Source organism: Pezoporus flaviventris, unplaced genomic scaffold (genome assembly GCF_033815535.1).
Source record: "Pezoporus flaviventris isolate CSIRO_AGI_PZ_B2104156 unplaced genomic scaffold, CSIRO_AGI_Pfla_v1 ptg000400l, whole genome shotgun sequence".
Classification (NCBI taxonomy): Eukaryota; Metazoa; Chordata; class Aves; order Psittaciformes; family Psittacidae; genus Pezoporus; species Pezoporus flaviventris.
The window spans coordinates 43,443-70,287 of NW_026892947.1; the positions used below are offsets into that span (position 1 = coordinate 43,443).

Here is a 26,845-nt window from a genome sequence, read left to right on the forward strand (position 1 = left end):
TTTCTGGGTATTTTTTTGCAGTGATTTCTTTACAAACAAGAGGTAACAAGGAGGGATTTGGGGGTTTCTTCTCGTAGAAAGAAGTAGCAATAGTTCAAAAAAGTTAAAATCCAGACCCTCCCAGAAAATCATCATCATCATCATCATAAAAAATAAGAATCAAACCCACTCCAGTTAAAAGTTATGGCTTCAGAGTTATGCACTGCAGAGACTGACCTAACACCAACAGCCCAGCACTGCCCAGGCTAGCCCTCAGCACAACACCTCCCCTTCCTGCCAGGTCCTGCTGCAGCCAACAGTCACCCATCCCTAACCTGACCCTGATTCAGCATTTCATCAAAGGAAAAGTCATGCAGATCCCCCCCCACCCCACGTTATACACAGCCACTTCCAGGTTATGAGCTATTTATATATGGATAGTAAAATGATGGACATTGGTTTCCAGCCCCACAGCCTGGTGTCGGCTCCTGAGTGGGTCACAGGAGGAGCAGAGCACCCCTGGCCCCTGTGCCTGGATTGGGCACTCAGTCTCCTGCACTGCCCCTTCCCCATCCCCAGCGTGGCTCCGTGGCACCTCTTTCCATCGCCCAGGTCTCTCTTTCCACCCTGAATCACAAACCCAGGGCTGAAGACCTAAAACCCCCCTGGGTTCTGGGAGCAAAGTGTTCCTCGTGTGGTTTGTCTTAGCAATGGGAGGGGTGGCAGTGAGAGAACCTGCAGCAGGGGCAGCAGGGCCCCGGCACCCAGCGGGGCTGGCTCGAAGCAGCCTGTCCAAGGCAGACAATGCTCACGACTCAACAAGGAGAGCACCAGCGCGCACAGCTCAAGGAAAGGACACTCGAGAGAGAGTTGCACATGCACAGGAAGCACGGACAGGGATGAGCCACCCTGCGGGCAGACACTGCACGTCTACAGGAGGAGCTGAGCAGCAGAGGGGACGCGCTGTGCATGCAGACGCGTCGCTCTTCTCGCCTTGCTTTGTCAAGCTGAAGACAAAGGAGGGACAGGAGTTTCACGAAGCTGATAACTGTTCAGGCTCAGCCTCTCAGAGGGGAGCACCATTGAGTTTTGCTTTTGCTGCATTAAACGTGCCAGTCCCTGGAAAAAGTCCTCCGAGCACGGCCAAGGAAACCTTTCCTTTCTCTTCCCACTCCCAGCACCCGGCCTCGATCCCGGCCCACGGGTGAACTTTACGGGGATTTCCATTAAAGAAACAGGAGTTCTGATCATGGCTGAGATCCCTCAAGTTAAATCCCTCTCTAGGAAGTCTTCACGCTCTCAGGAGGTGATCGTAAAAGGTTTCGGATTGTTTCATACCCAAGCAGGGAAAAGAGCATTGCCATAGGCTCCGTCACCCCACCTAGCAGCCTGGAGTCACGCTGTCTCGTTGGTAGCAGTAGATTGGGCAGAAACACGAGGTAGGCCTCCATCACACGTCTACTCTAGCATGGCAGCTTTGTGCAGTTTCCTCCTGCTGGGGCTCAGGGCCTAGATCTTCACATCTTCCTGGACGCTGAGCTGGGAGAGGGTCTTCTTGATGCGAAGGGCGGTGAGCCGCGCCGCTCCGTTGGCGTACCAGCACTCTCGCATCATCTTGCCCATCACCCGGAGTGCCTAAGCAAGAAACAAGGGCAGATGGCAGCGGTTCTCCTCTCCCCCTACCCCAAATAACTGCCAGGCTGCTGCTGCAAGGCTGGACATTGGTAGAGCCTCCTAAAACTGGAGCTTCACTTATGGAGGGTAAGGGGACGTGAAGATGGAAGCAGCCCTTACCTCGTAGCTTTGCCACCAGTTTGGGATATTGGGCCGTAACTTCTGATCACACACAACCTTCCGCATCTCCTCGATAGAAGGATCAGAGGGCACGAGGTCGTAGTAGGGAAGCTGATACTCTTCGTGGATACCTGAAGGGCAGAGAAGGGGAAATGCAATTCCTGGGCTCATCGGCTCAGCCTCACTGGAAGCAGACCAGCACTGGGTTGGACATGACTCATTGCTGGGATGCGTCAATGCTTTGCAGTTATTTCCAAGAGAAATGAAGAGTCTGGGATTTGAGTTTACAAGAAAAATGCAGGGAAATAAAACACAGCTGCCCCAAAGTGGAGGAGTCAGAGCGTTGCGATCACCACCTCCAGCACCGGGGCAGCAGCTCCATCACACACAGCACAGTGTGTCCTGCCTGCCTGGCCATGCCAACACATTCAGTTACACTGGTTCAGGGGAAGAAAGTCACCTCCCAGATGGGCATCACCACTTCTTCATCCATCCAAAGAATAAGCAGCAACCAGTTGAGAGCATTAACCCTCACAGGCCTCTCCTAACAGCACTCTTGGGGCACTTAACTCCCTCAGTGGTGACACATCCTCCTGCAGCCCTGTTCTCCCTCAAACAGGGTCCTTCAAAGACCCTATCAACAGGAACAGCAAGGCTGGGAGAGCCAGGAGGGAGCTGAGCTGCTGGCATGGGGACATGAAGGGTGTTACCTCCTGCGTTGCACCTCCGAGCAATCTCCCAGTAGACCAAGCCCAAGGCGTAGATATCGGCACATTTAAATGAGTCAAAATGCTTCATGTTAATGGTTTCATCCAAGACTTCAGGTGCCATGTATCTGCAGAAGAGGAAAGAAACAGCAGCTTCACTCTGAGATTCAATGCAAGATGGTTTATGGCAAGTCTGCCCCACAAAGCACTTCCCAGCAGTCAAACTGGGCCCCATGGTGTAACAGAGTGAACAAAATAACAATAGCAAGTTGGGAAAGAGGTTAAAAACATCCAAAGGCACATCAGGCTCCAGACAAAAGGCTCCTGAGGATGCCAAGCTTGTTGTCAAGTATTGTTTGAGCTCCCTGGTGCTAGGTTTCTGTAACCCTAACACCTCTCAGCTCGACGGCACCTGGAGACGAAGGTGCTGACATCCCTTCAGCATCAATATGAGGTCCCTTGGCTCAACCAGAGATGCTCAAGCAGCAGCTCTGGTGGTTGCTGGGTGCACTCTGCCACCTCTGAACACTAAACCATTCTCCTACCGTTTGGTTCCAACCCTTTGGTTTGGTGCAATATCAATGGTATCCGTAACAGAATCGTGCCGGACGGCCAGGCCGAGGTCAGCGATGGCACAAGTGCCATTCTTCTTCACCAAGATGTTCTTCGACTTCAAGTCTCTGTGAGCAATCCCCGGCTTTCCTAAGAGAGCAAAATAGAAAGTAGCAGGGGTCAAGGTCTGCTGAAACGTGGTGCAGAGGCAGAACCGGATTTCAGGGCTTTAGTTAAACTCTCGGTGTTGCAACACATCTTCCTGTTTGGATGAGAGCAGAGCTGCCACGCTGTGGTGCCAACGGATGCAGTAGCATCCAGAGGCCTCAAGAGGGACATCGACTCCATCCTCCCAGGCATCAGCCACGTTGATGTGGCTGGAAGGAGGCGGGAATTCAGCACTAATTTTAGGACGGGGAGGTGAAATGCTACCCCACTTTGCAGGCAGCCAAAGCCATCAGTCCATTTCTGCTCAGTACTGACCAGACGAATCCAGGCTGACTCAGGCAGTGTTTGCTGTGCAGCACATTAGCCCCTCTCACCAGTTCTGCTTTACTCTCCTCCCTTCAAGAACCCCCAGCACCTTTTCCAGCTCTCACCCTGTGTGCCCACAATCTCCATGTGCAGATGGGCCAGCCCACTAGCAGCAGACAGGGCGAGCTTGATCATGCCCTCGATGGTCACCGTGTAGCGGTTCAGGTAGTCAAAGAGGGAGCCGTGCTCGTGGTAGTCAGAGACGAGCCACAGTTGAGTCCATGTTCCATTATCTGCAGCAGGAAAGAGACTGTGCTCAGCACACAACCCCAGAGCATTCTGCTTTTGGGGACAGAGATAAGGGCAGGGTTGCAGCTCAACAGCCAACCCGGGGGTAACGAACTTTAAGGCCAAACAGGACTTGAAGGTGCAGCTCGAGCCCCATCGTGCTGCTCACCACCAGCAGCAGTTCCCCATCTTTTGGCACAGAACATTCAGATATGCAGCTCTTTGGTTCAATCCTTGAACCATTTCACTGTAAATTCAAATGAAGAGATGGTCCTTCCATGAGCAGCCTGCCCGGGGGGGAAGCCTTTGCTCTCAGACCCCTTTTACCTTTGTTATCCGCAGCGATGAACCCCAGGATGTTCTCATGGCGCAGCATCACAGTTTGATATATTTCTGCTTCCCGAAACCAGGAACGCTCCTCCCGAGAGGAGAAGATCTTCACAGCCACATCCCCTCCACGCCACCGGCCTCTCCACACCTCCCCAAAGCGGCCTTTGCCAATGATCTCCTGCAGGACAATGGTCCGGGCCACGGTCCGCTGGACAAACAGGGGCAAACCTATGGAGAAGGGATTGGAGGACGGAGAGCCCATTGCAGCAGCATAGCAGGAGTTGAGGAGCTGAACTACTGCTCTGACCTGAACACTGACAGCATCTGCCTAAAACATGCCCTCACATTACTCATGCCAAGGCAATCTCAACAGGCTGATGAGGCAAGAGCCTTGCAGCCGGGCAAAGCTGAGGCAACCAGGAGCCCAGGAGAGACTTCTCCACTCCATGACAAGGTCTCATTCATCATTTCTAGTCATATCTTCATACCTGAGCCAGAGCCAGATGTGGAGAGATCGTAGACTAGATCTTGCAAGGTCTTGTCCTTGGAAAGGCACATTTCACAAGAGGGGTCTTCCATGTCCAGCCGCTGCCGATTGTGATAGACGCGTTGGTGGTGGTGAAAAACAAAGACCACGATGATCATGACAACAAACACGAGGAAGACGGGTCCGGCAATCACTGCCACCAGCTCCACAGGACCCCAGCTCGAGGGGGGTTCGTTGTCTTTCAGGTGTCCTTGGGAGGAAAGGGAGGAGAAGAAAAGATACTTTCAGAGATGGTGGCATTGGGCACTACTGGCTATTTAGCAGAGGGCAGGAGCCCATTCCTTGCTGGATTTGCTCCAAAAGCCTGTATTTTACCTTCCCCTTGACCTCTCCAAGTGGGAGAAAAGGCAACCAGTCAGTAAGGACTCATTTCTCCCTCTTTCCCTTTCCCCCTGTAACAACCAGAAAAGACCTGGACCTGAGGACAACAATTACTTGTCTTATTGAGACCAGATAAGACTTCCCCACTGTACGCAGGGAGGACCCACTAAACAGCAGTCCAAAACGGAGAGTAAGGAGGTATGAGGAAGTACCACGTGCCCCCTGTGTCCCAGGAATGAGAAAGAAGCAGACGTTTCCCACACCCTCCCTTCAAAGGCAAAGCTGCTTCCTCTTTATGTATTCAGAACCCCTCCATCCCACACACTTCTGAACCTGCTGCAACGTTCCCATACTTCAGCACTGACAGGATGTGCAGGCCTGGAAGAAGGAAAGCAGCTCTTGCTGATAAAACCAGGCAGATCTGAGTGCAACCCAGAGCCAGGAATGGGATGTGAGCTGTGGCCAGGGACCACAGGCTGCTGCAGGCACAAAGCATCACGCAGCAGAAGCTTGTATTTAACTGGAGATGAATGTGGTGCTGCTGCTTCTGGAGGCCTGGGAGGAAACTAGCAGCAGGGCTGGTCAGCAGAGAGAAGCTGGAGCTACAGAGTGCAGTGAAACTGCAAAACCCCCAGACTTTGGAAGCTTTTCCTCCACTAAGGCCCAACCTCATCATGTGGTGACACAGGGGGAGTTCAAGCAACTTCAGGTTTTCATTTGAAGCAGTTTGATCTCCAACGTGGAAATAACAAGGAAATAAAACTAATGCTCCAACCTAGGGGAAGAAGTGAAATCAGGGCCGAGAGCTCCTTATTCCCACATCCCATTTCTCCAGCTCCCTGCTTACCACTGGGAACCATCAGATCAATTTTGTTGCAGAAATCCGAGTAGCAGCAGTGAGTGTTACGCAGATCTTCCGAGCTCAGACAATAAAAGGGCTTCCCAGCAGGAATCAGTTTTGCCTTGGGAATGCAGGTCCGGACGTGGTGTTTGACACCATCCAGGTTGAAGACCGAGACCATGCAGGCACCATCCGTTTCGCACGTGGAGTTTGCTTGCTTGCAGTCGGAGCAGAGACATGTCAGAGCTGTGGGACCCAAAGCAAAAGCAAGTTTAAAACCCAAGGGAGAGAAACTGCTCCAAGAAGAGAAAACCTCCTTTTTTTAATCCTGTTTCAGAGGGAATTGGCTGGTTTTAGGCTCAGGAAGAACCAGAACAGAACGTTCATACTCAGTGTTTCAGCCCTGCAAGAACCCAAGCAAAGGCCAGACCACGTGGAAGCAGCTGACTGTCCAGACAGCCCTTCTGCCTGACCCTGTTGCAACCACAACCAGCGATGCCCCAAGTCACCCCTGCAATCTGGGCTAGATTGGAGAGCTCCACTCCCAGCCCAACCCAGGCTCCGAACTCGCCCTCCAAACAACCATTACTCAACCAGACAGACTTGATTTCACCCCACTCGCTGCTCAGCTCCACCAGAAAGGAGCTGCCCAGGAGGGGGTAGGGAGCAACGACCACCCCAGCTCATGGGAGACAAGAAGCACTTGACAGATGCAAACCAACCCCAATTCAAACCAACTCCACCAGCCAAGCACGCTACACCCAGCCAGCCCAGTCACTTATTTAGTAACTGCTGCCCTCATCCCAGACACTACCTTGGGTCAAATGAATTCCTGGCTTTCTGCCTGCTCTCCAGGAAGATTCTTTGGGTAAAGGGAAACTCGGAGGCAGATTCCCACATTTTGCCACCTCCCAGCTGTCTTTGTGCTGTTCCCAAGCTGGAACACTGTAAGCAAATCCTCAGCCTTGGGAACAAAGAGGGAACACCACAGTGGCAAGGAGCAGGGTGAGGCCTGCTTGCAGGGCTTTCTCCTGCTTTCATCCGAGCTCTCAGCCTTCCTGCAGGGATGCAGGAACATCCCTCACCCGCTGAAGGAAGGGCCTTTCAGGTACACACAGTCTAAAGAAGTGGTTTAAGAAGATCCCAAGCACTGCAGTGAACTGTGCCCAGTCCAAAAGCTACATCCTCTATGTCTATGGGTACCCTCCTGGTGCTGGGGGCACCTTGAGCTTGAGGAGAAGCAAGCAGGTCCTGGGCAAGGAGGAAGACACCCATTAGCTCTTATCACCAGTGTCCAGGGACATCAGGCAGGCTAATGGCATTACTCCTCACTAAAGGCCACCATGCTCTTCATTTCCTATCTGGTGTGGGGAGCTGCCGAGCAGCCCCAAGGTGGGCTCTGCTGCATTTCCCACCGGCTACATGTGGATGCTGGCAGGTTTGGAACCACCGCATTGAAAAGGGCAGGCAAGAGCCAGTAAGATCCAGAAGAGCTGCTTGAAAAAGCAACATGAGCAAATGTAGCACAGGATGGTTATCATGGAGATGATATGAAAACGGGAGATAGGAAAGAGCTGTCAGGGCACATTCCTACCTTCAAGTGTACTTAAAAGAGGGTTTTAAAGCATCTCCTTTATTCCCGTCTCCAAAACTCAAGGTACAAATTAAAGGTATTTAAACCACACAGACTTCACCATTTCGGCTCTTTTCTACTTGATTTGGAGCCAGCAAAACTCCACTTTGTTCCTGTTCCACTCATTTCTAAGGTCTCAAAGCCAAGATCTAGGCTGTGGCACTTTTCCTTCCACAAGTAAACAAAACACTTCAGGGCACCAATGAAACTGGCTTTGTAAAGTCCTGATGGAAGGATCTGGCCTCAACGGAAGCCTTGCTCTGGGAGGGGAAGCAGAGGAGCTGATTTTAGCTGCTCAGTTCCATTGCTTGGATTAAAGCAATCAGTTTACCTGCAAGGGATGCCACCAGAGCCCCACTGCACGGGGACACAGCGAGAAAGATCCTTATCTGAGCAGACATTTCCTGCTAAGGAGGGCTATGGCCTCACCTCCCCTCATGGTGATGGTCCCCCTTTGAGACAACCTTTATTAACAGCAATCCTTAGGTTTGCACCTCCAAACCCTCCATAGGAAGGGGAGAAATAAAGGCTCTGTCCGATGGAAAAGCCCAGGATCTACATCTACCATCACTACAGACATATCTTCCTTAAGCATCACCTACCACTGGCTGCAGTGCTGCAGGAAGAAGGGGCCCGCTCCCAGCAGCGAGGAGGATTCCAGCACTTCAAGTCTGACTAACCACAAGGCAAAAGTTCTTCTCGTATCAGGAACAGGAGAGAGCAACTGCTGTTTCCCACTGGATTTGGGGGTCAGGTCAGAAGATGGACACATATACGAGGCCCCCACCAGGCATCCCATGGGTGCTATGAGAGCAGCCGGGGACGCCTGGGTGAAGCAGAAGGACACGAGGAGTGAATCAAAGTGGTTTTCGTGCCAATGGCATTCCTTCTATTGGGGAAGAAAAGCTCCTGTTGAGCAGAACATATAATCTACTTAATAAAAGCAACTGACTGGGCTGAAGAAAATAGATGGGGCAAAGGGAAACAAAAGAGCAGTTCAGGCAGCGAGTTCCCCTCTCGGAACGCCTGGGGATGAGTCTGCATGGAAGGTGCTGCACAAGCTGGCAGCAGAGCCTCCTCTATCTGCTCAGAGACAAACCCAACCCTTCAAAGAAGCTGTTTAAACAAGCCTACCATTAAGCTGCAGCTCTTCAGAAGGAAAGCTTTGTTCTCACTCAGGAGCTGGATCAGGTTGGGGTTTATATTGAGGCAAACCCTTGCTGCCATTCAATCCCAGGCAGGTGACAGCAAGCAGGTAGGTGACAGCAAGCACAGCACTGAGCCAGCCCAGGGCCTGTCCTCCCCGCTCTTCCTGACGACTGGAATGGTTGCTTGGCACTGCCACAAGCCAAAAGCTCTTCCTGATCCTCCATAACACAGCCCAGGCTTGGTGCTGGGCCTAGGAGCTGCTCCTGCTCCCAGGGTTGGGTTCCTGGCCATAACCTCCAGGTATAGATGGTCAGATCCTTGGGTAGGAGCTGAAGTCCAGCTCCAGCCTCCCTCGTGCAGCTGACTCTGTCACAGAGGTATCGGTGTCCCTTTGCATTAGCTACAGCAGAGAAGAAAACCAGTGAAGCCCTTTTTTCCCCATTAAAAGTAACCTGTATTCCCCAAATGCCTCCAAACAAGCAGCTGGGGGCTGTGGCTTAGAGCTCTGGGCTCCAGGGAGACTCAAACATGAAGCTCTGACAGGCAAAGAACATTCCTTTTTTCTCCTCAGCATCTCTCTGAGCTCATTTTGCACAGCTCTTCTCGCCCAGGATTGTGTGTGTCAAGATGTCTCTGCAGCCAGGCAGGGGAAGAGTTCCACAGCAAAACGCAATAGCATGGTGTTAACCACCCTTTGGAATCCATCTTCCCAATGCTCCTGAAGCTGTGCTCTGCAAGATGCCATTTGCTCAGGGCTAAATCCTACCTGCTGGAGACGTGTTCACATAAATAACCTGAGGACGATCGGTGGTAAAACTGCCAATAACCACCCCCATATTTACCAGATAAAGAGTTTTGCAGGCTTGGAAGCTGCTGTTCTTTTCCAAGTTGGAATTGAGGCTGGAAGAACAATGATTCCCTTACTCTGGACCAGGAGCTGCACCCAACTTAATGAGCCCCAAGCTGGTCGTGATGGTTTAATGCTGCAGCAAGAGACATGGAAAACAACTGGGTTTGTACCTCTGCTGCTTCTTTAGATGCTCTAATGAAGAGGGACGTGTGTAAACACGCTTGGAAGAAAGGAATCCCTTTCAGTGTTTTGCTATGTGCTGTGCTGGAAGAAAGACAGGAAGAATAACCTTTATCACAGAGTGGTTTGCCCAAGAGCAGGTTAGGAACAGAATCCACTCCCCTGTGGTGAGGGAGCAGAGCTCTGTTCCAGGAGCTTCTTTGTGCTCCTCCTCACCTGGACCACCCCGAGAGCAGGGCTTCAAGAGAACAAACTCCACTCTCGAAGGCAGGGATGAGCCACCCAAAGCCCCTGAGGAAGCCTTTCCTTTCTTTTCCAACAGATTCCCTTCAGTTCTGCTGCTGCAGCTGGGATCCCTACATCCCTCCCTTGGAGATGTCCCCTCCTATGGCCCACCAGCATCTCCTCCAAGCCTCAGAGCCAACTCACCTACACTCACCAGCTCCAAAACCACGCGCAAGGCCAGTTCTGGATGCTCCCAGTGCCCCTGTTTCCTGACAAAGGAGCTGCTGAGAACTGATTTCTGTAGGTACAGCACCACCACCTCAAGTATCTTCCCCACATATTGCTGCCCCTTCCCCACATATTGCACCACCTTCTCCTCCTTTCGGATCTCAACATCTCTTTCGCTCCTTGCTCGTGCTTCTGAGAACTCCTGCCCTGCTGCTAAATGAGAGAGTTAAAATTAGCTACCAAGTCCTATGAAAAAAAGCACTTCCATGCAAGTCATCCAGGAACTAAAAATTATACCAGGGATATTTCAAGTTGGAAACAAGAGACCCAACTTCTTCAAGCTGGCTGCAGTCCCCTGGCACAGGCTGAACCTGTCATGGCTGACTACAAAACATAGCCTGAATGGGAAACGAGGCAGGAAGAACGTGCTTTCACCTTGAAAGGGAAGACCTTTCCCTGCATCTACTCAAGGAACACAAAAGGAATGACTTTTAAATGGCTCTTAAAGAAGTGACTTGACAGGAGGCTCCTCACGAAGAGGTTCATGAGAAGAAGGCCTTGACATTTCTGCTGTTGCTGCTGTCTGGAGACACACAGCTCCAAACCCCCTCTCCAGGCTCTGTCCTGGCACCTCTTTTGTGTTTTAACTTGTTAGGAAACCAGTTTAAAAGCCTCCCATCCCATCCCATCCCATCCCATCCCATCCCATCCCTGTGGAGAAGTCCTGCAAACCACAGAGGTCACTATTTAAGCTCTCAAAGCTTAACCCCAAAGCTGTATTCTGAGGACAGTGGCTTTTTCAGAGCCTAAATCCCAAGTTGTTCCGTGTGCAGCCTATTCTCCAACCCCCAGCAGCCCACAGGTCATTTCTAAGCAGCAAACCTTAAGGAAGGGTGAGAAAAGAAGTAAATCCAGGTTCAGGATCCAAGGAAAGAGAGGCTGGAAAGCCAAGGGCTTAACCAGAGAGGACAAAAGAGCGCTCCCAGCCCAGGACCTGACTCCAGCGCTCAGCACCAACGCTTCCCCCCTGTAACTCCTCCTGGGGCTGCCGGGACCTGCTGGTGCCGAGCCCGTTTCCACCGTCACCACCCAGTGAACTTTGCTGCTCTGAGAGCTGACGTCTCCCTGCAGGCCTTTCGCAAGAGCCGTTTCCGGAGCATCCACCACCGGCCAAGCCGGAGCTGCCCGGCCACGGGGCTGGGGGAGTCCAAGAATGCTTCTTGGGCCCCGCTGTTCATTTCCAGTCAGAGAAGCCCTGCTTGGAAAGCTGCAAGATGGGACTCAGGGCCCACATGGAGCTTGCCTGACTGAGCGGGGTAAAGGCTTTGCTTTAAGGGGCTGTTACGCATCAAAGCCGGCCCAAGGCTGCTCCCCACGGTGTTCCTTTGCCCTCTTTCAAGCGTGCAAACAAAGCCAACCTGCTCTGGAACTACCACTGCACAGGCACCTTTCCCCCTTTCCTAAAGGACGGAGCATGGGGGCTGCTTTCTCCCCTGTTTACAGATGCCCACCGAGATTCACAGGGATCAGGCCGGTCTTCCAGGCTCCCCTCCTCTGCTAAGATCAAGCACAGGCAGCGGCATCATGGCTGCTCCAGCAGCAGCCACTTCCCAGGTTGGGAGCCCCCATTCCCGGCCATCCTGAGCCCAGGCGGAGCTCCCACCTTCCAGCCACAGCACGCGCGGAGCGGAAACAATAAGCAGCCATAGGAGCCCAGTATCAAAGCACTGAGAGCCTGCAGGAGATGCACGCAGTCAACTGGCCCTTTCCTGTTGCTTTTTCTCTGGCATAAACACCGGCTGCATACGAAGCGCGATGAGCATGGGTGCCATTAACACACCGAAGCTGGAACACCTTCCCCAGGCTGGCTTTTACCTTCATAAAGCAGAGCCGCTCTTCCCTAAAGCGCGTCTGCATTCCCACATTCAACAGGGCTCCGGCATCCAGCCCTCACCTCCAGCCCCAGTGGGGTTTAAAGCCGTTGGCTGCTACTGACAAGTCCTGATCTGCACACACAAAGTTATTAGCAGCCGCTTGGGAACACACAACGCGAAGGGTGAGAGGCTCGGGGAGGAGAACAAACGTTCGGCTCGTGTTGGAACAGGTCCCTGCCTGACACAAGCGGAGATGGCCCCCGATAGCCACAGAGCCATGGGCTGCGGGCAGCCGAGGATGCCGCCAGCCCCACCAGGGGATGCTCAGAGATCCCTGGGGAAAAGGGCCTGGCTGTCCAGAACCGTGGGGCTGCCACCCCGCATCCCCATCAGGCGAAGGGGAAGCACAGCCAGCCCCAGCGCACAGTCTGCCCCCGTTCACGGCCGTTATAACCCAATATTCCCGTTCGAAGGAACCCCAGCCACCCCCCCGCACACCCCAGGAGGCTCCATGGCAAGCACAGACAGCACCGAGCCCCCCTCAGCGCCATGGGTTGAGGCCACAACCCCCTGAGGCCTCAGCAACAACAGCGCGGTGCCCCCCCCCTCCTCAGGTCCCCTCAATCCCGTTTCCCACCGTTACCCCTCCGGACACGCCGGCTCTTCCCAGCCAAGCCGAGGCGAGCGGCCGGCTCCGAGGCGCCAGCACGCACCGGGGGTGCCCCCCCCGCCCCGCGTGGGTCCCCCTCGCACCCCGGACCCGGGGCCTTGACCCCCCCAGACCCGCCCTTGGATCACCCCGATTCCTCCTGCCCCCCCTCCCCCCCACACCCCCGGGAGCCCCCCCAGACCCCCCCCGCCCGGTTCCTGCCCTCGCCCCCCGCCTCCCCTCCGATCCCCCCCGGTTCCCCTCCCGGCGCCGGGCGGGGGCGGGGCGGCGCGCCGCCATGTTGTGCCCGGTGCGGGCCGGGCCCGGGGCCGCCACTCACCGCGGGCCCCATCGAGCGCCCCGGCCAGGAGCAGGACGAGGAGCAGGACGAGGAGCGGGACGGCGGCGGGGGGCGGCGGGGGGCGGCGGCGGGCGCGGCGCGGCGGGGGAGCGGCCATGGCGAGCGCCGCGGCCTCGGAGCGAGCGGCCGCCAGAGCCTGCGGGAGGGGCGAGCGCGGAGCGCGGCCGGGGCGGGGCCAGCCTTAAAGGGGACGCGCCCCCATGTGGGGCGGGCCTCGCATGTGCGTGTGCACGTATGTACGTGTGTGTGCACGTATGTACGTGTGTGTACCGTGTGTGCCTGCAGCCGTGCATGGGTGTGTGTGCACGTATGTACATGTGTGTGCACGTATGTACGTGTGTGTACCGTGTGTGCCTGCAGCCGTGCATGGGTGTGTGTGCACGTATGTACATGTGTGTGCACGTATGTACGTGTGTGTGCACGTATGTACGTGTGTGTACCGTGTGTGCCTGCAGCCGTGCATGGGTGTGTGTGCACGTATGTACGTGTGTGTGCACGTATGTACGTGTGTGTACCGTGTGTGCCTGCAGCCGTGCATGGGTGTGTGTGCACGTATGTACATGTGTGTGCACGTATGTACGTGTGTGTGCACGTATGTACGTGTATGTACCGTATGTGCATGCAGCCGTGCATGGTTGTGTGTGTGTGCACGTATGTATATGTGTGTGCATGTATGTACGTGTATGTACCGTGTGTGCATGCAGCCGTGCATGGGTGTGTGTGCACGTATGTACATGTGTGTGCACGTATGTACGTGTGTGCACGTATGTACGTGTGTGTACCGTGTGTGCATGCAGCCGTGCATGGGTGTGTGTGTGTGTACACGTATGTACATGTATGTACTGTGTGTGCATGCAGCCGTGCATGGTGTTGTGTGTGTACACGTATGTACATGTGTGTACACGTATGTACATGTGTGTACCGTGTGTGCATGCAGCCGTGCATGGTTGTGTGTGTGTGTACATGTATGTACACGTGTGTGCATGCAGCCGTGCATGGTTGTGTGTGTGTGTACACGTATATACATGTATGTACACGTGTGTACATGTAGCCGAGCATGGTTGTGTGTGTCTACACATATGTACATGTGTGTGCAGTCATGCATGATTTGTGTGCCTGCAATCACGCATGATTTGCATGTGCATCAGCTGTGCATGCGTGCACACACGTGTGCGGGTGTGCTGCTGAGCCATGCCTGGCCAGGGCACCCCTGCCCTGCTCAGCCCCACATACCTCTCACCCTACTGCCAGCCCCACCGAGGGCCAGCAGCTCCCAGTTCCTCCCAATCCCTAACTGGGAGCAGGAACTCACCCTGGACCACGGGCGGTGCGGACCCCAGCACACGGGAGCATCCGGTGCGTTCCCAGTCCCTCGCGGGCGCAGGGAGAGGGTTGGGATGAGGCTGGAGCGAGGTTTATTGGGGGATGCGGAGCGATACACGGTGCTGAAGCAGTAACTGAAGCCATAAGGAAGCGCCGGGCTGCAGGGTCCCATCCTGCTGCGTGGCCTCGGTGCCCGACGGGGCAGGTTTGGCAGCTCTTCAGCGATCAAATAGCTTTACACTTTATTAAATATATTAAATCTTAATCATTAAATAACTGGAGCAAAGCTGCGGCTGCGGAACATCACAGTCCTGGCCCGACAGCCCTCAACGGGGGGTGGGTTTGGGGATGGTGGCGAGCGGTGCGAGCTGGAGCTGGCCGCAAGGGTGCACCGAAACACCCAAAAGCTGGCAAAGCCCAAAAGGGCTTGGAAAGGGGGGAATGTGGGGAGCCCCTTGGGAAGAATCAGGCCCCTTGGCTGCGGGAGCCGGCGCTCGGCGCATCCCTGCAGCACCGGGGATGCTCGGTGCCGGTGGCTCCTTGTCCTGGGGACCCCCGAGACCTGGCCCTGGGGGACGCTGCCTCTGGACCCGCTTCTCCCGCTGAGATCCAGCCCACGCGGCACAGCCCTGCCGGGGAATTCCTGCTGCCGCCGAGCCCGCGGCATTCCCGCTGCCAACGCGCCGGGCAGGCAGGTCGGGGCAGCGCCCGCTGCCTGCGGTGCCGCGGTGGGTGCCAGCCTCTGCCATTCCCAATGGACAGGCGCTGGATGATGGATCCAGGCCTGCAAGATTCCTCCCTGTGCTTTCCCGTTTTCCCTGTTTTCTCCCTCCTTGCCAATGATAAAGCCCCTGAGGACGGGTGGGAAAGGCAGCGGCTGCAAACAACCTCCCCTTGTGACCAGAAGCCATCCCAGTGTCAGCTTTGCAGCATTCCCAGTGCAGCCCGTGGATGCTCCAGCACATGCCCGGCGCTCACTGCTCCGGTTTGGGCTTTTCCAGGGAATTGTTCAGCTTCTTCAGGGTCTTTTTGATGCGCAGGGCGGTGAGGCGGGCAGAGGGGCTCTGGTACCAGCATTCCTTCATGATCTTTGCCAGCGCTGACAAAACCTGGCACAGGCACAAAGAGGGGGGAGCATGGATGGGTGTCATGGGATGGGGTGGGAATGGGATCAGGGCAGCCCCCCCGGGACTCACCGGGTCGGAGAAGAGGCGGTTGGGGACCACAGGGGTCTGCTGGTCGATGCACACCACCTTCTTCATGTCCTCGAAGCTGGGGTCGCTGGGGACAGCATCGAAAAAGGGTGGCCGGTACTCCTCCACGATGCCTATGGGAATGGGGAGCAGTGTGAGGGCACTGGGGGGATGCGAGGCTCACCCCCTGCCCCATGCATCGTGGGGTACAACAGACCTGCCCCGTGCCATGGGGTACATGTGGGAATTGCATCAACCACAGCCCTGGTGCCACATCAGACCCACATGAGCCCACCTGCTGGCCCCGCTAATCTCAGCTTAGTGCCTCCATATGTCTGTGTGTCCACGGGGTTTAACCTCTCTGGTGGGAGCCCCCTGCACCCTGAGGGGTGGCTCCTGCACCTTGGGGTCCTCTGGAGCCCCTTTCCTTGATGCCGTGGGGCTGTGCAGTGGCAGGGAGGGGGGTGAGGGTTAAAACCAGCTGACTGACGGTCAACCCCTGCACTTGGTTGGGTAATTTGGGGGAAATGATTAACGTGAAGGAGCCCTGGGGTGGTAAATGAGATTATCCGGAGGCCAGACTGCGCCTGGGGGAGCCTCCCGCCTCCCCCTTCCATTAATGCTTCCAATGGGCTTTGCTGGTGCTGAGCAGGGGCAGGAGGCTCCTTCGCAGCGCTGGGGACCCTGTCCCTGTCCCCAAGCCCGTGCTCCCGAGCCAGGCCCCGCCGGCCGGAGGTCCCGACCGTGGCCGGGTTCCAAGCAGCAGCTCCAAGCTGCTTGTTTTCTAATCAGCGCTGAACAAACAAAGCGCTGATTGAGTCTAATGGGCCCTTTAATCAGGGAGCCGGGTGCTGACACTAGATTACAGTGTTTATAATTGACAGCTAATCTGGGCAAAGGGAAAGAGGGACAGAAAGGAGCAGAAAGGAGCAGAGAGGAGGGAAGGGGAGCCCGGAGCAGGCGCGGAGCCGCTCACCATTCACCACTGTGCGGCGGGTGATCTCCCACAGCACCAGCCCGTAGGCCCAGATGTCCGTCTTCTTGTAGGACTCGAAGCAGTCGGTGCGGATCTGCTCGCTCAGCACCTCTGGGGCCATGTAGCGCTTGGTGCCCACCCGGGGGTTGTTGCCAATGTCCAGGTAGTCGCTGCCCTGGGAGTGCATCACAGCCAGCCCTTGAGGAGGGAATCAGAGAGGCACTGGGGTTGGAAGAGACCTTGGAGATTGGCAAGGCCAACTGGGAAATGCTGGGATGATGGAGTCAGTCAGGGCCATGCTCGTGCTGTGACTGCGTGATGCTTCATCTCTAGGGCAGGATGGCCCTGGGTACCACATCCCCAGGGTACTGCGTCTGTGGGTATCACATCCTCAGGGTACCACATCCCTGGAGTACCACATCCCTGGATATCACAACACTGGAGTACCACATCCCGTCCCCCCATCTCACCCAGGTCTGCGATGCAGCACTGCCAGTTGCTCTTCACCAAGATGTTCCTGCTCTTCAGGTCACGGTGGGCAATGGCTGGCTTGCCCTGGGTGCCAAAGATCTCCACGTGGAGATGGACGAGGCCACAGACGATGGAGGAGGCCAAGCCCAGGCAGGTCTCCACATCCAGGGCTGTCCTCTGCAGGAAGTCGTAGAGCGAGCCGTTCTCATGGTAGTGGGTGATGAGCCAGAGCTGAGTGCTGGAGTTCCTCGACGTCATGTCAGAGGCGATGAAGCCTGGATGTGAAGAGGAACTGTGACCATGGAGCCACTTTGCAGCTACTCCAGGGTCACCAAAGCATCCCTGGGTATCATATCCCCAGGGTACCACATCCCTGGGTACCGCATCCTTGAGTATCACAACCCCGGGTACCACATCCCATCCCGCTGCTCACCCAGGATGTTGTCATGCCGCAGCAGGACAGTGTTGTAGATCTCTGTCTCACGGAACCATGACTGCTCATCACGGGAGGAGAAGATCTTCACGGCCACGCTCTCCCCATGCCACACGCCTCGCCACACCTCCCCATAGCGTCCTTTGCCTGCCATGGCCACAGCACCATGTCACCCAAAGACCCCTCTGCTCACCCCCATGATGGTGTGCAGCATCACAGGGTACCTGTTGACCTGGGCCAAGTGACACCCACCACCACCCACTCCATCCTCATCCCACCAGCAGCACAGGGGGAGAACTTGGGGTCTCTGTGGGGTTTTGGCTGAGACACCCAGGTCCTGGCTCTGGTGCCATCACTGGGGGAAGGTGGCTGTGGGTACAGCCTCTCTCCTTACCCACACACTCCACCAGTGTGATCTGCCGGGCCACAGTACGCTGGACGAGGAAGGGCAGCCCCGAGCCACTGCCCGTGGTGCAGTCATCGCTCAGCAGGTCCTGCACAGGCAGACAGTGGTGGGGTCAGCTGGAGAACCAGCCCACGGATCCCTCCCTCCAACACCCTGGGGGCATTTGGAGCTCACCCACCTCCAAGGTGCTGTCTCCCACCATAGATGCCTTCAGCATGAGGTCCATGTCGCCCAGGTCACTTTTGTTGTGGCGGTGCTGAGCCACCTTCCAGCAGAAGAGCGCTGTGAGTGCCACGAGGAGGAGGAGGGCGAGCAGCGGGACGAAGATCATGAGGAGGAGGCTGGGCAGGGAAGGCACCTTTCCCAGCCTGTCTTCTCCTGGGTGGGGGGAAACAAGGGGTGGGAGCATGAAGGTGGACCTGGGAGGGTTGAGGGTGCTTGAGGAGGGTGGCTCTGCATTGGGGTCAGTGGGTGACAGCCCAAGAAGGGACAACCCTGTCCCATCTGGTGACCCTTGAGGTTCTGATGGAGCCCAAGCACACATCCATCCATGCAGGGCTCCCTGTACCTTGCAGGAAGATCTCCAGCTCGGCGTTGCACATGCTGGTGTCGCAGCACCTCATCCCGTACTGCTCCGTCACGGGCGTGTGGCAGTTCTCCAGGATGTGCTGGGAGAAGCAGCCCCGGTGCTGGGTGATGGCCCCGTCCTCCTTCCTCTTGCTGACGAAGCACACCTTGCCCGTGCAGGTCAGCGTGCTGCAGTGCGGGACGTCACAGGCGCACAACAGCTCATCTGCACAGTGAGGATGGGGCACGTTGTGCCATGGGGACACCCCACAGCGCAGCCTGGGACACGCTGCTGGCTTCAGGGACAGTGACATCTGTCCTAAAGTCTCTTGAACCCAACGCTCCCCTCAGGCCTAAAAGCTGCCCCTTGTCATGGCCATGGGGTAGCGGTGGGGCTGGTGGCCCCACGGCTCATCCCTCAATGAGCTCTGCTGCCTCAGTCCTCCCTGCAGAAGCACTGTGCTTGGGTCTGTCCCCAGGTCACTGTGGTTTTCCCCTGGGATCACGCTCCCAGCTCCTCACCATTACCCCTGGGAAAAGCCACGTGCATCCAGCCTGCTCCCATCTCCCCTCTGGTAACGTCAAAGCGCCTGATGAACCAGAAGGAATTGAGCGGAGATCCCCTCTGGTCACTGTCACAGCGGGGAGCCCCTCACTGGGACAACGGGGGTCCCCAAGAAGCTCTGTCCCCCCCCCTGCTTGCTCCAGGCAAGCTCCAGCAGAGGTTTATTTGGAGCAGAGCAAGTGGTGACATTCCCAAAGGGACGAGGGTTTGTCTGAAACCTGATGCATGGCAGGAGCATCACCACGTCACCTGGTTGGTACTCACCGGCTGCAGAGCACAGGGACATGGCCATCAGCATCAGCACCGGCACCACCCGGCTGTAGGCTCCACACAGCATCTTCCTGCGGGAGCAGAGGGGTGAGAGGGACCCTCAGTGTTCCCACATCCCACACGTCCCTGCAGCGCCCATGTCCCTGTTGCAGGGCTGGGGAAGGAAAAGGGGCACCTGGGGAGTGATGGAGTGGGCAGAGTGGTGTGAGGTGGGACGTGCTGCTCCCAAGTGGAGCTTGGCTCCGGACGTCCTGGGTACAGCCCTTCCTGAGAGCAGATCCCTGGGACCTCCTGAGCTTGGAGAACCTCCCAGCCGCAGCACCAACACCACACAGCCCCACGGAGCGCGGCCCTCAGTGTGTCCGTGCTGTCCCAACTCCCTCCTTCATCCCAGTGGCCGTTCATGGGCTCTGCAGCCCCGCATCCCAGCTTTGGCAGCATCCGAGGTGCCGACGGAGCTCGGAGCCCCAGCCGGCGCCGAGCGCGTCTGGCCACGATCCGGAGCTGGGTCCCGGGGGGGCTTTTGCATGGAGTTTATCAATGACACGAGCAGAGGCGGCCAAATCCCAACCCCTCACCCCCACCCCACCTCCCCCAGCTGGGATTTGGGGGAAGTTTTGCTGTTTTCTGCCTCTTTCTGCCCCTGGCAAGGGCTCGTTCCTGCCAAAGCAAACACGGCGGAGCCGCCGCTGCCCCCCGCCGGCATCGCTGCCCCTTTCCACGGCTCCGAGCGCTCCCCGGCCCCTCCTCGGCTCATTCTTTGTCATTCCCGACATAAACACGCCAAAGGCTCCGTTTCCTGCAATTGAAGGAGCCCTGCCCAGGGCTGCCGGGACAGGAATCAAGATTGTTTAGATCCTGGCCTCGATGGGGAAGCGGAGTCACGCAAACCCGGCCCTCAGGAGCACGCTCCGGCCGCGGCCCCGGCTCCAAACAGCCTTTTTCTCCCCAAAATAGCTGCCTGGGTGGCGCTTGTGGGGAGGAAACAGCAACGGGGCTGGTCCTGGGTGCCCGGTGGGTTGCTGCTGGGGATCAGCATCACCTGGAGCAGGGCTGCTGTGCCCTGAGCCTCTGGGATGCTCCGGCTTTTCCTTGTGAAAGGTGGCATTTAAAGAGAAGCCAAAGTTCCTGGGGGATGAATTCCCCTCTCGGGGGCACTTCCATAGAATCCCGAGCCTGTGGGATGTTTGCCATGGATCACAATGCGGTCAGGGCCTCAGCCCAAACTTTGCTCTGCATGCAATAACATAACCAAGAGCAAACCTTAACCCAGAGCTTCCCGGGCATCCCATGGGAACAACATCCCAGGACAAACCAGTCACCATGTCTCCATTGCTGTGCCCAAACTTCCTCCCTCCTTTCTGGAGCTGCCTTCCCAGTGTCTGGAGCATCTTCCCAGCCAGGCTGGGAGGTGATGGCAAGCTACATTGCTGTGTTCCATCCTTCCATCCTTTGGGATTTGCATCAGCAGCAGGAGAAGGGAAAGCACCCCAATTAGAACCTCTTGGATGGCGCATAGCTGTGATCAACGGGCAGCTGAGGGTTCCAGAACAAGATCCACTTCCCAGTTGGAATTTCCTTGTGATCCCCCACACGCATGTGGTCACACATGCAGCAAAGTCGGTTGCACCCTCCAGTGTGGCCCCATCGCCATCATTCTCGCCCCTGGCTAAGAGCTGTCACCTTCCCCTTGTGCCTTTCCAAATCCACCCAAATTCCCCAGTTCCCAGCTCAGCTCCGGGCTCTCAGTAGAAGCCACGTACGATTCCAACTCTTCAGCCAGGACCTGGCTATAAACCCGGCTCTAAGCTCCCACCATCACCAGAGCCCCGGTTCCAGCCTCTGCCAACCCTGACGTCAACCCCGGTGTCCCTCCAAACATGAAGGAAACGGGACCAAATCCTGATTCCAGGATAAATCCAGGGGGAAACACAGCTTGGGGCAGCTCCAGACCCCACTCACCTCCAGCATCCGTGTCCCGGTGCGGTGAGGAGCTGGGATGTGGCGCTGGCTCAGCCAGGGCAGGTCTCAGTGCCGTGCAGCCCGGCTTGGAGGAGCTTCATGGACCTGCTCCCCTCCTGCCACCCATCCCAGCTCCCGGCTCCCCGTTCCCGGTGGCCCTGTGATCCGAACGCAGCCGCTTTGTGGTCTGGATGTGGGAGAAGTCAGAAAAATGCTTCTTATTACTGCCTCTTCCTGCCTGGCTCCTCTCCACCACTCCCAGCTAATAAAGCATTTCCTATTGCTGAGCACACATCCATGGCCAGCCTCCCTTCCTCCCGCACACCGGGCCCCAGCTCCATCCTGGTTGCTCTCCCTCAGCCCATTCCTCCCACCCTTGTCCTACACCAGGCACTTTCCCACCCAGTTTCCCGGCTTCCCAGGCAAACCCAATGGGGACATCCATCATTTCTCATACCCTGAGCACCTAAGACCTTCTAAAGCTGATTGCTTTGATGGTGCTGGAGCTGGGAGCCATGGATAGACGCTGTGGGAATGACCTTGATGTGCTTGGCCATCCCTTCCACTCCTGCATCCAACTCTCCTGGGGATGGGAGGGAGCATCCCGGTGGAGCCAAGGGGCTTCCTGGCTCTTTGCATCAGGGGGTGATCACCCTATTGGGGATGCTCAGCCCTGGGCCTGGGGGTGCTGCTCGGTGCCAGCACGTCCCTGTGCCTCCTGTGGGTGCTGGGATGCCAGGGGCAGAGCCGTTCCCACGGTGGGAGGCCGGGCACTTCCCGCTCCGTGTGGGATGCGGAAGCACCGCTTCCCCTTTTGCCAGTCTGTGCCTGTGCTTTGGGCCTTTCTCAGCAGCTTCACCCTCCTCCTGTCCCCCGCCCTCCTCCCAGCCCCTTCCCAAGCCCCATCCCTGCCTTTCTCCCACCAGCATGGGGACCCGCTCCCATCCTCTTTCCCAGTGAAGCTACGGGGCCTGATTTTCCTTTGTTCCCTACAGCATCCCCAACCCCAACTGCGTCCTGAACCCAACCAGCACCCAGAGCAAAGGGGATCACTGCCCTGGGGGAACGGCTGGGCTTGATGGCCTTAAAGGTCTTTTAACCTGCTTGAGTCTATGATGCTAAAGCTGGAGCCCCGCTGGCCGCCTCATCCCCGCTATCGCCTGTGATCTAGGAAGCTTAAACAAAGGCAGGCACAAAACCAGGATAAACCATGCGGGACCCTCAGGCCTGACCCTGCCCGTGCCGGGGCCGGAGCTTTGTGGAGGGGAAACGGGCAGTTCCCATCGGATAGGAGCCGCCCGGGAGGAAGCCGGTGCCTGCAGACGCCTTTATCACTGCGACCATCTCTGATCTGATCTGATCAGCCCCTCCTGGGGCTATTCCTGGCTGGTTCCTGTGTCCCTGCCGTCTTCCATGGGTTGATGCACATGGTGGGCATCAGCTCCCTGCTTTATGGTTGCAGTCAGTGATAATGAAGTCATCTGGAGCCAGGGCTGGCCATAGAGCTGTTCCTGGATGCACCAAACCCACCCCAGGGTCTCTGATCCCTGCCCTGATCCTGCATCCACAGCCCCCTGTTCACCCCCTCAAAGCAAGACCTTCATCATCATTTGGGTCTTCAACATGGTGCATCATCGCACAGAAAGCACTGTGGGCATCCCTGGACCATGATCAAACCACCCCCAAAGCTCATGCAGCATTCCCCATCACAGCAGAGGGGACACTGGCTGGTGGGACCCTGACTGCCCCTTCCACCAGTACAGCAGGATCCAGGCTGGTGCAAGTGGTGCTGCTCCATGTGCTGCCCAGGACAAAGAGTTTGCCCATCTGCATCCCGGAAATACACAGGAATTGGGGAGTGAATGGCACCGAGGGGGTGACAGGGAGGAGAGGGGACACTGGCAGCGATGGGGGAGCTTCCTGCCAGCCTGACAAGCATCCCTGAGCTTTATTCAGCAAATCAATCCTGTTAACATGGCAACCGCTTCCATTTCAGGACCATGCTCCACACACACGCGGCAGCATCCAGGACTCAGGAAGATCAAAGGGGAAACAGGAATAAAAAGAAGGAAAAAGGACAAGAAGAAGAGGAGGAAAGAAGGAAACCTCCTGCTTTAGCATCTCTTCCCCCCTTTCTCCTTCTTCTCCTTCTTCTTTGCCTCCTCGGCTGCTTTTCTCTCCTCCTTCAGCTCCTTGTACCTCCACTTGGGAGGCTGCAGCAGGTTCTTGTCCCTCCCGCGCGGGCTCCGCTGCCTGGTGCGGGCGGGGGGACAGGGGTCTTTGCTCACTCGGATCCTCGGGATCGGCTCCCCTGGGAAGATGCTATTCCCGCGCCGCAGCCACAGCGGCAGGAAGCTCAGGAGGGTCCTGGCTGGGCGGCGCGGAGGGGAGAGCCGAATCTCCAGTGGGGCTTGGCCGTTGCAGGAGGATGCGCCGGTGCTGCAGCCCGAGGTGGGCTCTGGCTCCGTATCCGCATCCAGCACGTGCTTCCCAAGGATTTCCGGCACGGACAACCTGCTCTTGCCCACCTCAGGCGGGCTGTTGGGGCAGACGGTTTGGCAAGCAGTGGCCACGAAGGGGCTGGCCAGGGAGGTCGTCATCCTCACCATGTGGTCCAGGACGCCGTCCTCCTCGGGGTTGCGTGGGAAGCTGATGGAGAACATGGATCCGATCTTCTCAAACAGCCGCTTGCTCCTGGATTTGGGGCTCAGGGCCTTGGCCACCAGCTCGGCCAGCGCTGGCCACTGGGGCTGGTACATGGTGCTGAACTGCTCTGCCCGTGGGCGCCGCAGGAGGCTCCGGATGCGCACGGTGGTCTCGAAGCGGCCGGTGAAGGCTGCCCATTCCCTGGCTGTCTTCCCTTTGATGGGGTCCACCGCTTGCAGGTCAGCTCCTAGAGACACGGGATGCAGAAAGCATCACCCCGGAGCAGCAGCACCCCCCCCGCCAATCCCATGGGAGACGCTCACCAGCCAGGAGCAGCGCGGTCACGCAGTCCTGCTGCCCCTGCACCGCTGCCTTCATCAGCGCCGTCAGGCCCCGTGGGTCCCTCTTGTCCACCTCAAGCCCTGGGTAGTAGTTGAGGAGGTAGTTGACGATGGTGATGTGTCCTTAACAGCCAGAGAGAAGCTGCGTTAGAGTTGCCACAGTTAAGGAGTGGGATCTGCTGGTGCCTCCTTGGAGAAAGGGGATTTAGTGAGGAGTAAGAGGGAGAGGTTTGGAGGCATCAGGGCTGAAAGGGTTGGGTTCCAATCCAAACCATTCCATGGTTTTATTGCTGAAGGAATCTCCATTTTACATCATCTACCCACTGCTAAGATGGACCAGAAGCTTCGATGGGGATGGTCACATCCCTTGGGAGCCTTGGCTTTCCCAACAGCTCATATCAGGGTTTATGGAGGGGCACATCACTCCCAAGGGGTGCCATGGGCTGTGCCACACCTACCTGCCTGCGCAGCCATCATGAGCGCCGTGTTCCCATCCTTGTCCTGCTGGTTGACGTCTATGTAGGGGCACTGCTGCAGCAAGGGCACGATGTCCACAAAGCCCTTGTAGCAGGAGACCATCAGCCCGTTCTGCAGAGGGGCAGCCCTCAGCGTGGGGGTACCGCAGCATCCTCCTCACTGCGGTGCTCCCATTGCCCCCCCTTCCACCCTCCAGCCCAAGGCAGGATCAAGAGGGGAGGACGCACAAAGGTGCTCCAAGGATGGGATCAACCTCAGGATCTCCATCCCATGTCAAAGCCACCCCCCCGGCCACTCACCCTCCCGTTGATGTCCACCTCCGTGGCCTCGCTCCGGGTCACCCCCTGCTCCAGCCTCTCCCGCACCAGCCTGGCATCATTCCTGGCACAGCACTGGTAGAGGCTGAGGTCCCTGGCACCGCCGGCCTCCAGCGGGAGCTCATAGCAGGGATAGACGGAGTCATCGGAGAAGATGCTGCTGGTGTCCGAGGGCTCTGACTTCTCCTCTTCCTCCTCCTCCTCCTCATAGTGCAGCTCTGGGTCGGATGCATCCAGGCTGGAAGCACGTTCTCCTCCACTGCAGGCATCTGTCATCCGGCCCAGCCGGGGAGAGCGAGCCCAGCTTGGCCCCGAGCCCTGCCTGGCGCCAGGAGCCTCTTCCCGTGGGATTCAGGGATACTCGGGACCGTTCACACCCTCCTGTGGGAACACGGAGCAGGCGTGGAAACCCTGCGAGCTCTGCATCCCTCATCCCATGGGGAAGCCTCAGCTGGCTCCCAGCCACGCAGGGGCCAGTTTCCATCCCTTGGACTGGGTGCTGCTGAGGGAGAGAGCATCCCCACAGCATCGTCTCCAGCAAGGAGCAGGGAAAACAGGAGGACTTCTTGGGGGCTGAAGGATGGGGAAGTGTCCCAGGTGGGTGGGGAGATGGGAATTGGGATTGGGAATGTCTTGCTGGAGGTACAGATGCTGATGGGGGCACTGAACACAGCCCCAGCAAGATGGGCACATCTCCATCCCACCCTATGGCACACCACTGCTGCACAGCCACAAAGACCTATCCCAGCACCAGAACCAGAGCCGTGTACAAAGAGAAGGGATAAATCCAGCTCCTTGTGACCAAGCAAGAGAATGGAGGCCGGAGCAGCTCCCGGATCCCCAGGGATAAGCCTTATGGCACAGGGAACCTGCAGCCCTGGCAGCAGAATTCAAACCCCAGAGAGAAGCCAACTATTAACTGAGAAAGGAAAAAGCCTTTGCAATGCCATTAAAGCCTCCCACCCCTCTTGGACATCCCAAAGCAGGCTCTGGGAATGAGGAATCCTCACCATCCCCATGGCTTACCTGGGGCTCAGACCTTCCCCACGGCTCCCTTTTGGCCTGGGCAGCATCCCGGCTCCAAGCAGGAAGGAAACCTTGGCAGGAACCAGTGGAACCCCCCCTTTATGCTTTGCAGTGAGAAGGAGGCTTCTGCTCCGGGTCCAAGGTGGCCTTTGGGCACCAAAGCTGTGACGAGCCACACACTGGCGTGGGCTCAGCACAGATAAACCCCTGCTTAAAATGGCTTCGTGAGCCTGAGCAGGATCAGGGCTGCTTGGGGAGGATTTAGCATCCTCAGCCCAGGGGGATGCTTTGTACCTGCCTCACCTCTGCTGCAGCCTGAGCAGCCCCCAGTGACTCAGCCAACCCCCCCAGCTCCCTCCCAGCTCCCTTTATATGCTGGTAATCAGGGAAAACTGGGAGCTGCTACTTCAGCCAAGGGCACAAATACCTGTGGCTGCGCAAGTGCATTGGACGAACCCTGGAATTCCACCCTGGAATTCCACCCAGCCCTCCTCATCCTCCTGGATTCTGAAGCCCTCAGGGGGAGCTGCAGGAGCTGGTTGGTTTCCTGCATTGCGTGTGCAACCTGGCTGCTCTCATCTTCGTCTCTACAGGGCTGGTGGTGTGTGAATGGGTTCAACATGCTGGGGCCAGCTGGGATCTGGGAAAAAGGGCGCGTTTAGTCCCTGGATCAGCTGTTTTCATGGCAAAAAGGCAGGAGTTTGGTCCCAGAGCAGATCGTGGGAGGCCACGTTCTCCACTTCCAGCAAGCATTAAGGCAGAGTCCCAAAGGTCACTGTGATTGCATCCTTGAACGTGACAATATGGAGCAGATGAAGGATACCAGCTGTTTCCTCCGTGTTGGGAGCATCCTGCTGCTCCCAAGTGAGAGCTGAAGGTTCTGTTGCTGG

The 26,845-nt window shown here is 57.0% G+C and overlaps 3 protein-coding genes across 5 annotated transcripts; all 3 read right to left on the reverse strand.

The window, feature by feature from the left end:
- Positions 1-669: 669 nt before the first annotated feature.
- On the reverse strand, positions 670-13,064 carry ACVR1B (activin A receptor type 1B). The gene is made up of 9 exons (XM_061443531.1): positions 12,962-13,064; positions 5,840-6,079; positions 4,613-4,861; positions 4,122-4,352; positions 3,632-3,799; positions 3,026-3,182; positions 2,484-2,608; positions 1,774-1,904; positions 670-1,614 (listed from the first exon to the last, which is right to left on the reverse strand). Exons 2-9 carry the CDS (start codon positions 6,012-6,014, stop codon positions 1,489-1,491), a joined length of 1,362 nt encoding a protein of 453 aa, XP_061299515.1. The 5' UTR covers positions 6,015-6,079; positions 12,962-13,064; the 3' UTR covers positions 670-1,488.
- A 1,458-nt stretch (positions 13,065-14,522) lies between these two features.
- On the reverse strand, positions 14,523-21,753 carry ACVRL1 (activin A receptor like type 1). 3 transcript variants are annotated; one of them, XM_061443517.1, is made up of 11 exons: positions 21,622-21,740; positions 21,149-21,335; positions 19,181-19,329; positions 18,353-18,577; positions 17,963-18,162; positions 17,773-17,872; positions 17,379-17,525; positions 16,945-17,220; positions 16,475-16,672; positions 15,502-15,632; positions 14,523-15,414 (listed from the first exon to the last, which is right to left on the reverse strand). In XM_061443517.1, exons 3-11 carry the CDS (start codon positions 19,251-19,253, stop codon positions 15,280-15,282), a joined length of 1,485 nt encoding a protein of 494 aa, XP_061299501.1. In that variant the 5' UTR covers positions 19,254-19,329; positions 21,149-21,335; positions 21,622-21,740; the 3' UTR covers positions 14,523-15,279. The 3 variants fall into 3 exon arrangements, with proteins under 3 accessions (XP_061299501.1, XP_061299500.1, XP_061299502.1); XM_061443516.1 differs by having other exon boundaries at positions 19,181-19,257; positions 21,622-21,738; XM_061443518.1 differs by lacking the exons at positions 14,523-15,414; positions 15,502-15,632; positions 16,475-16,672 and adding an exon at positions 16,683-16,842 and having other exon boundaries at positions 16,875-17,220; positions 19,181-19,257; positions 21,622-21,753.
- Positions 21,754-23,262: 1,509 nt separating this feature from the next.
- ANKRD33 (ankyrin repeat domain 33) lies at positions 23,263-26,293 on the reverse strand. Its single transcript, XM_061443537.1, has 5 exons — positions 26,259-26,293; positions 24,912-25,310; positions 24,594-24,723; positions 24,118-24,258; positions 23,263-24,041 (listed from the first exon to the last, which is right to left on the reverse strand). The coding sequence occupies exons 2-5, from the start codon at positions 25,203-25,205 to the stop codon at positions 23,263-23,265; spliced, it is 1,344 nt and encodes a 447-aa protein (XP_061299521.1). The 5' UTR covers positions 25,206-25,310; positions 26,259-26,293.
- Between the last annotated feature and the right edge of the window lie 552 nt (positions 26,294-26,845).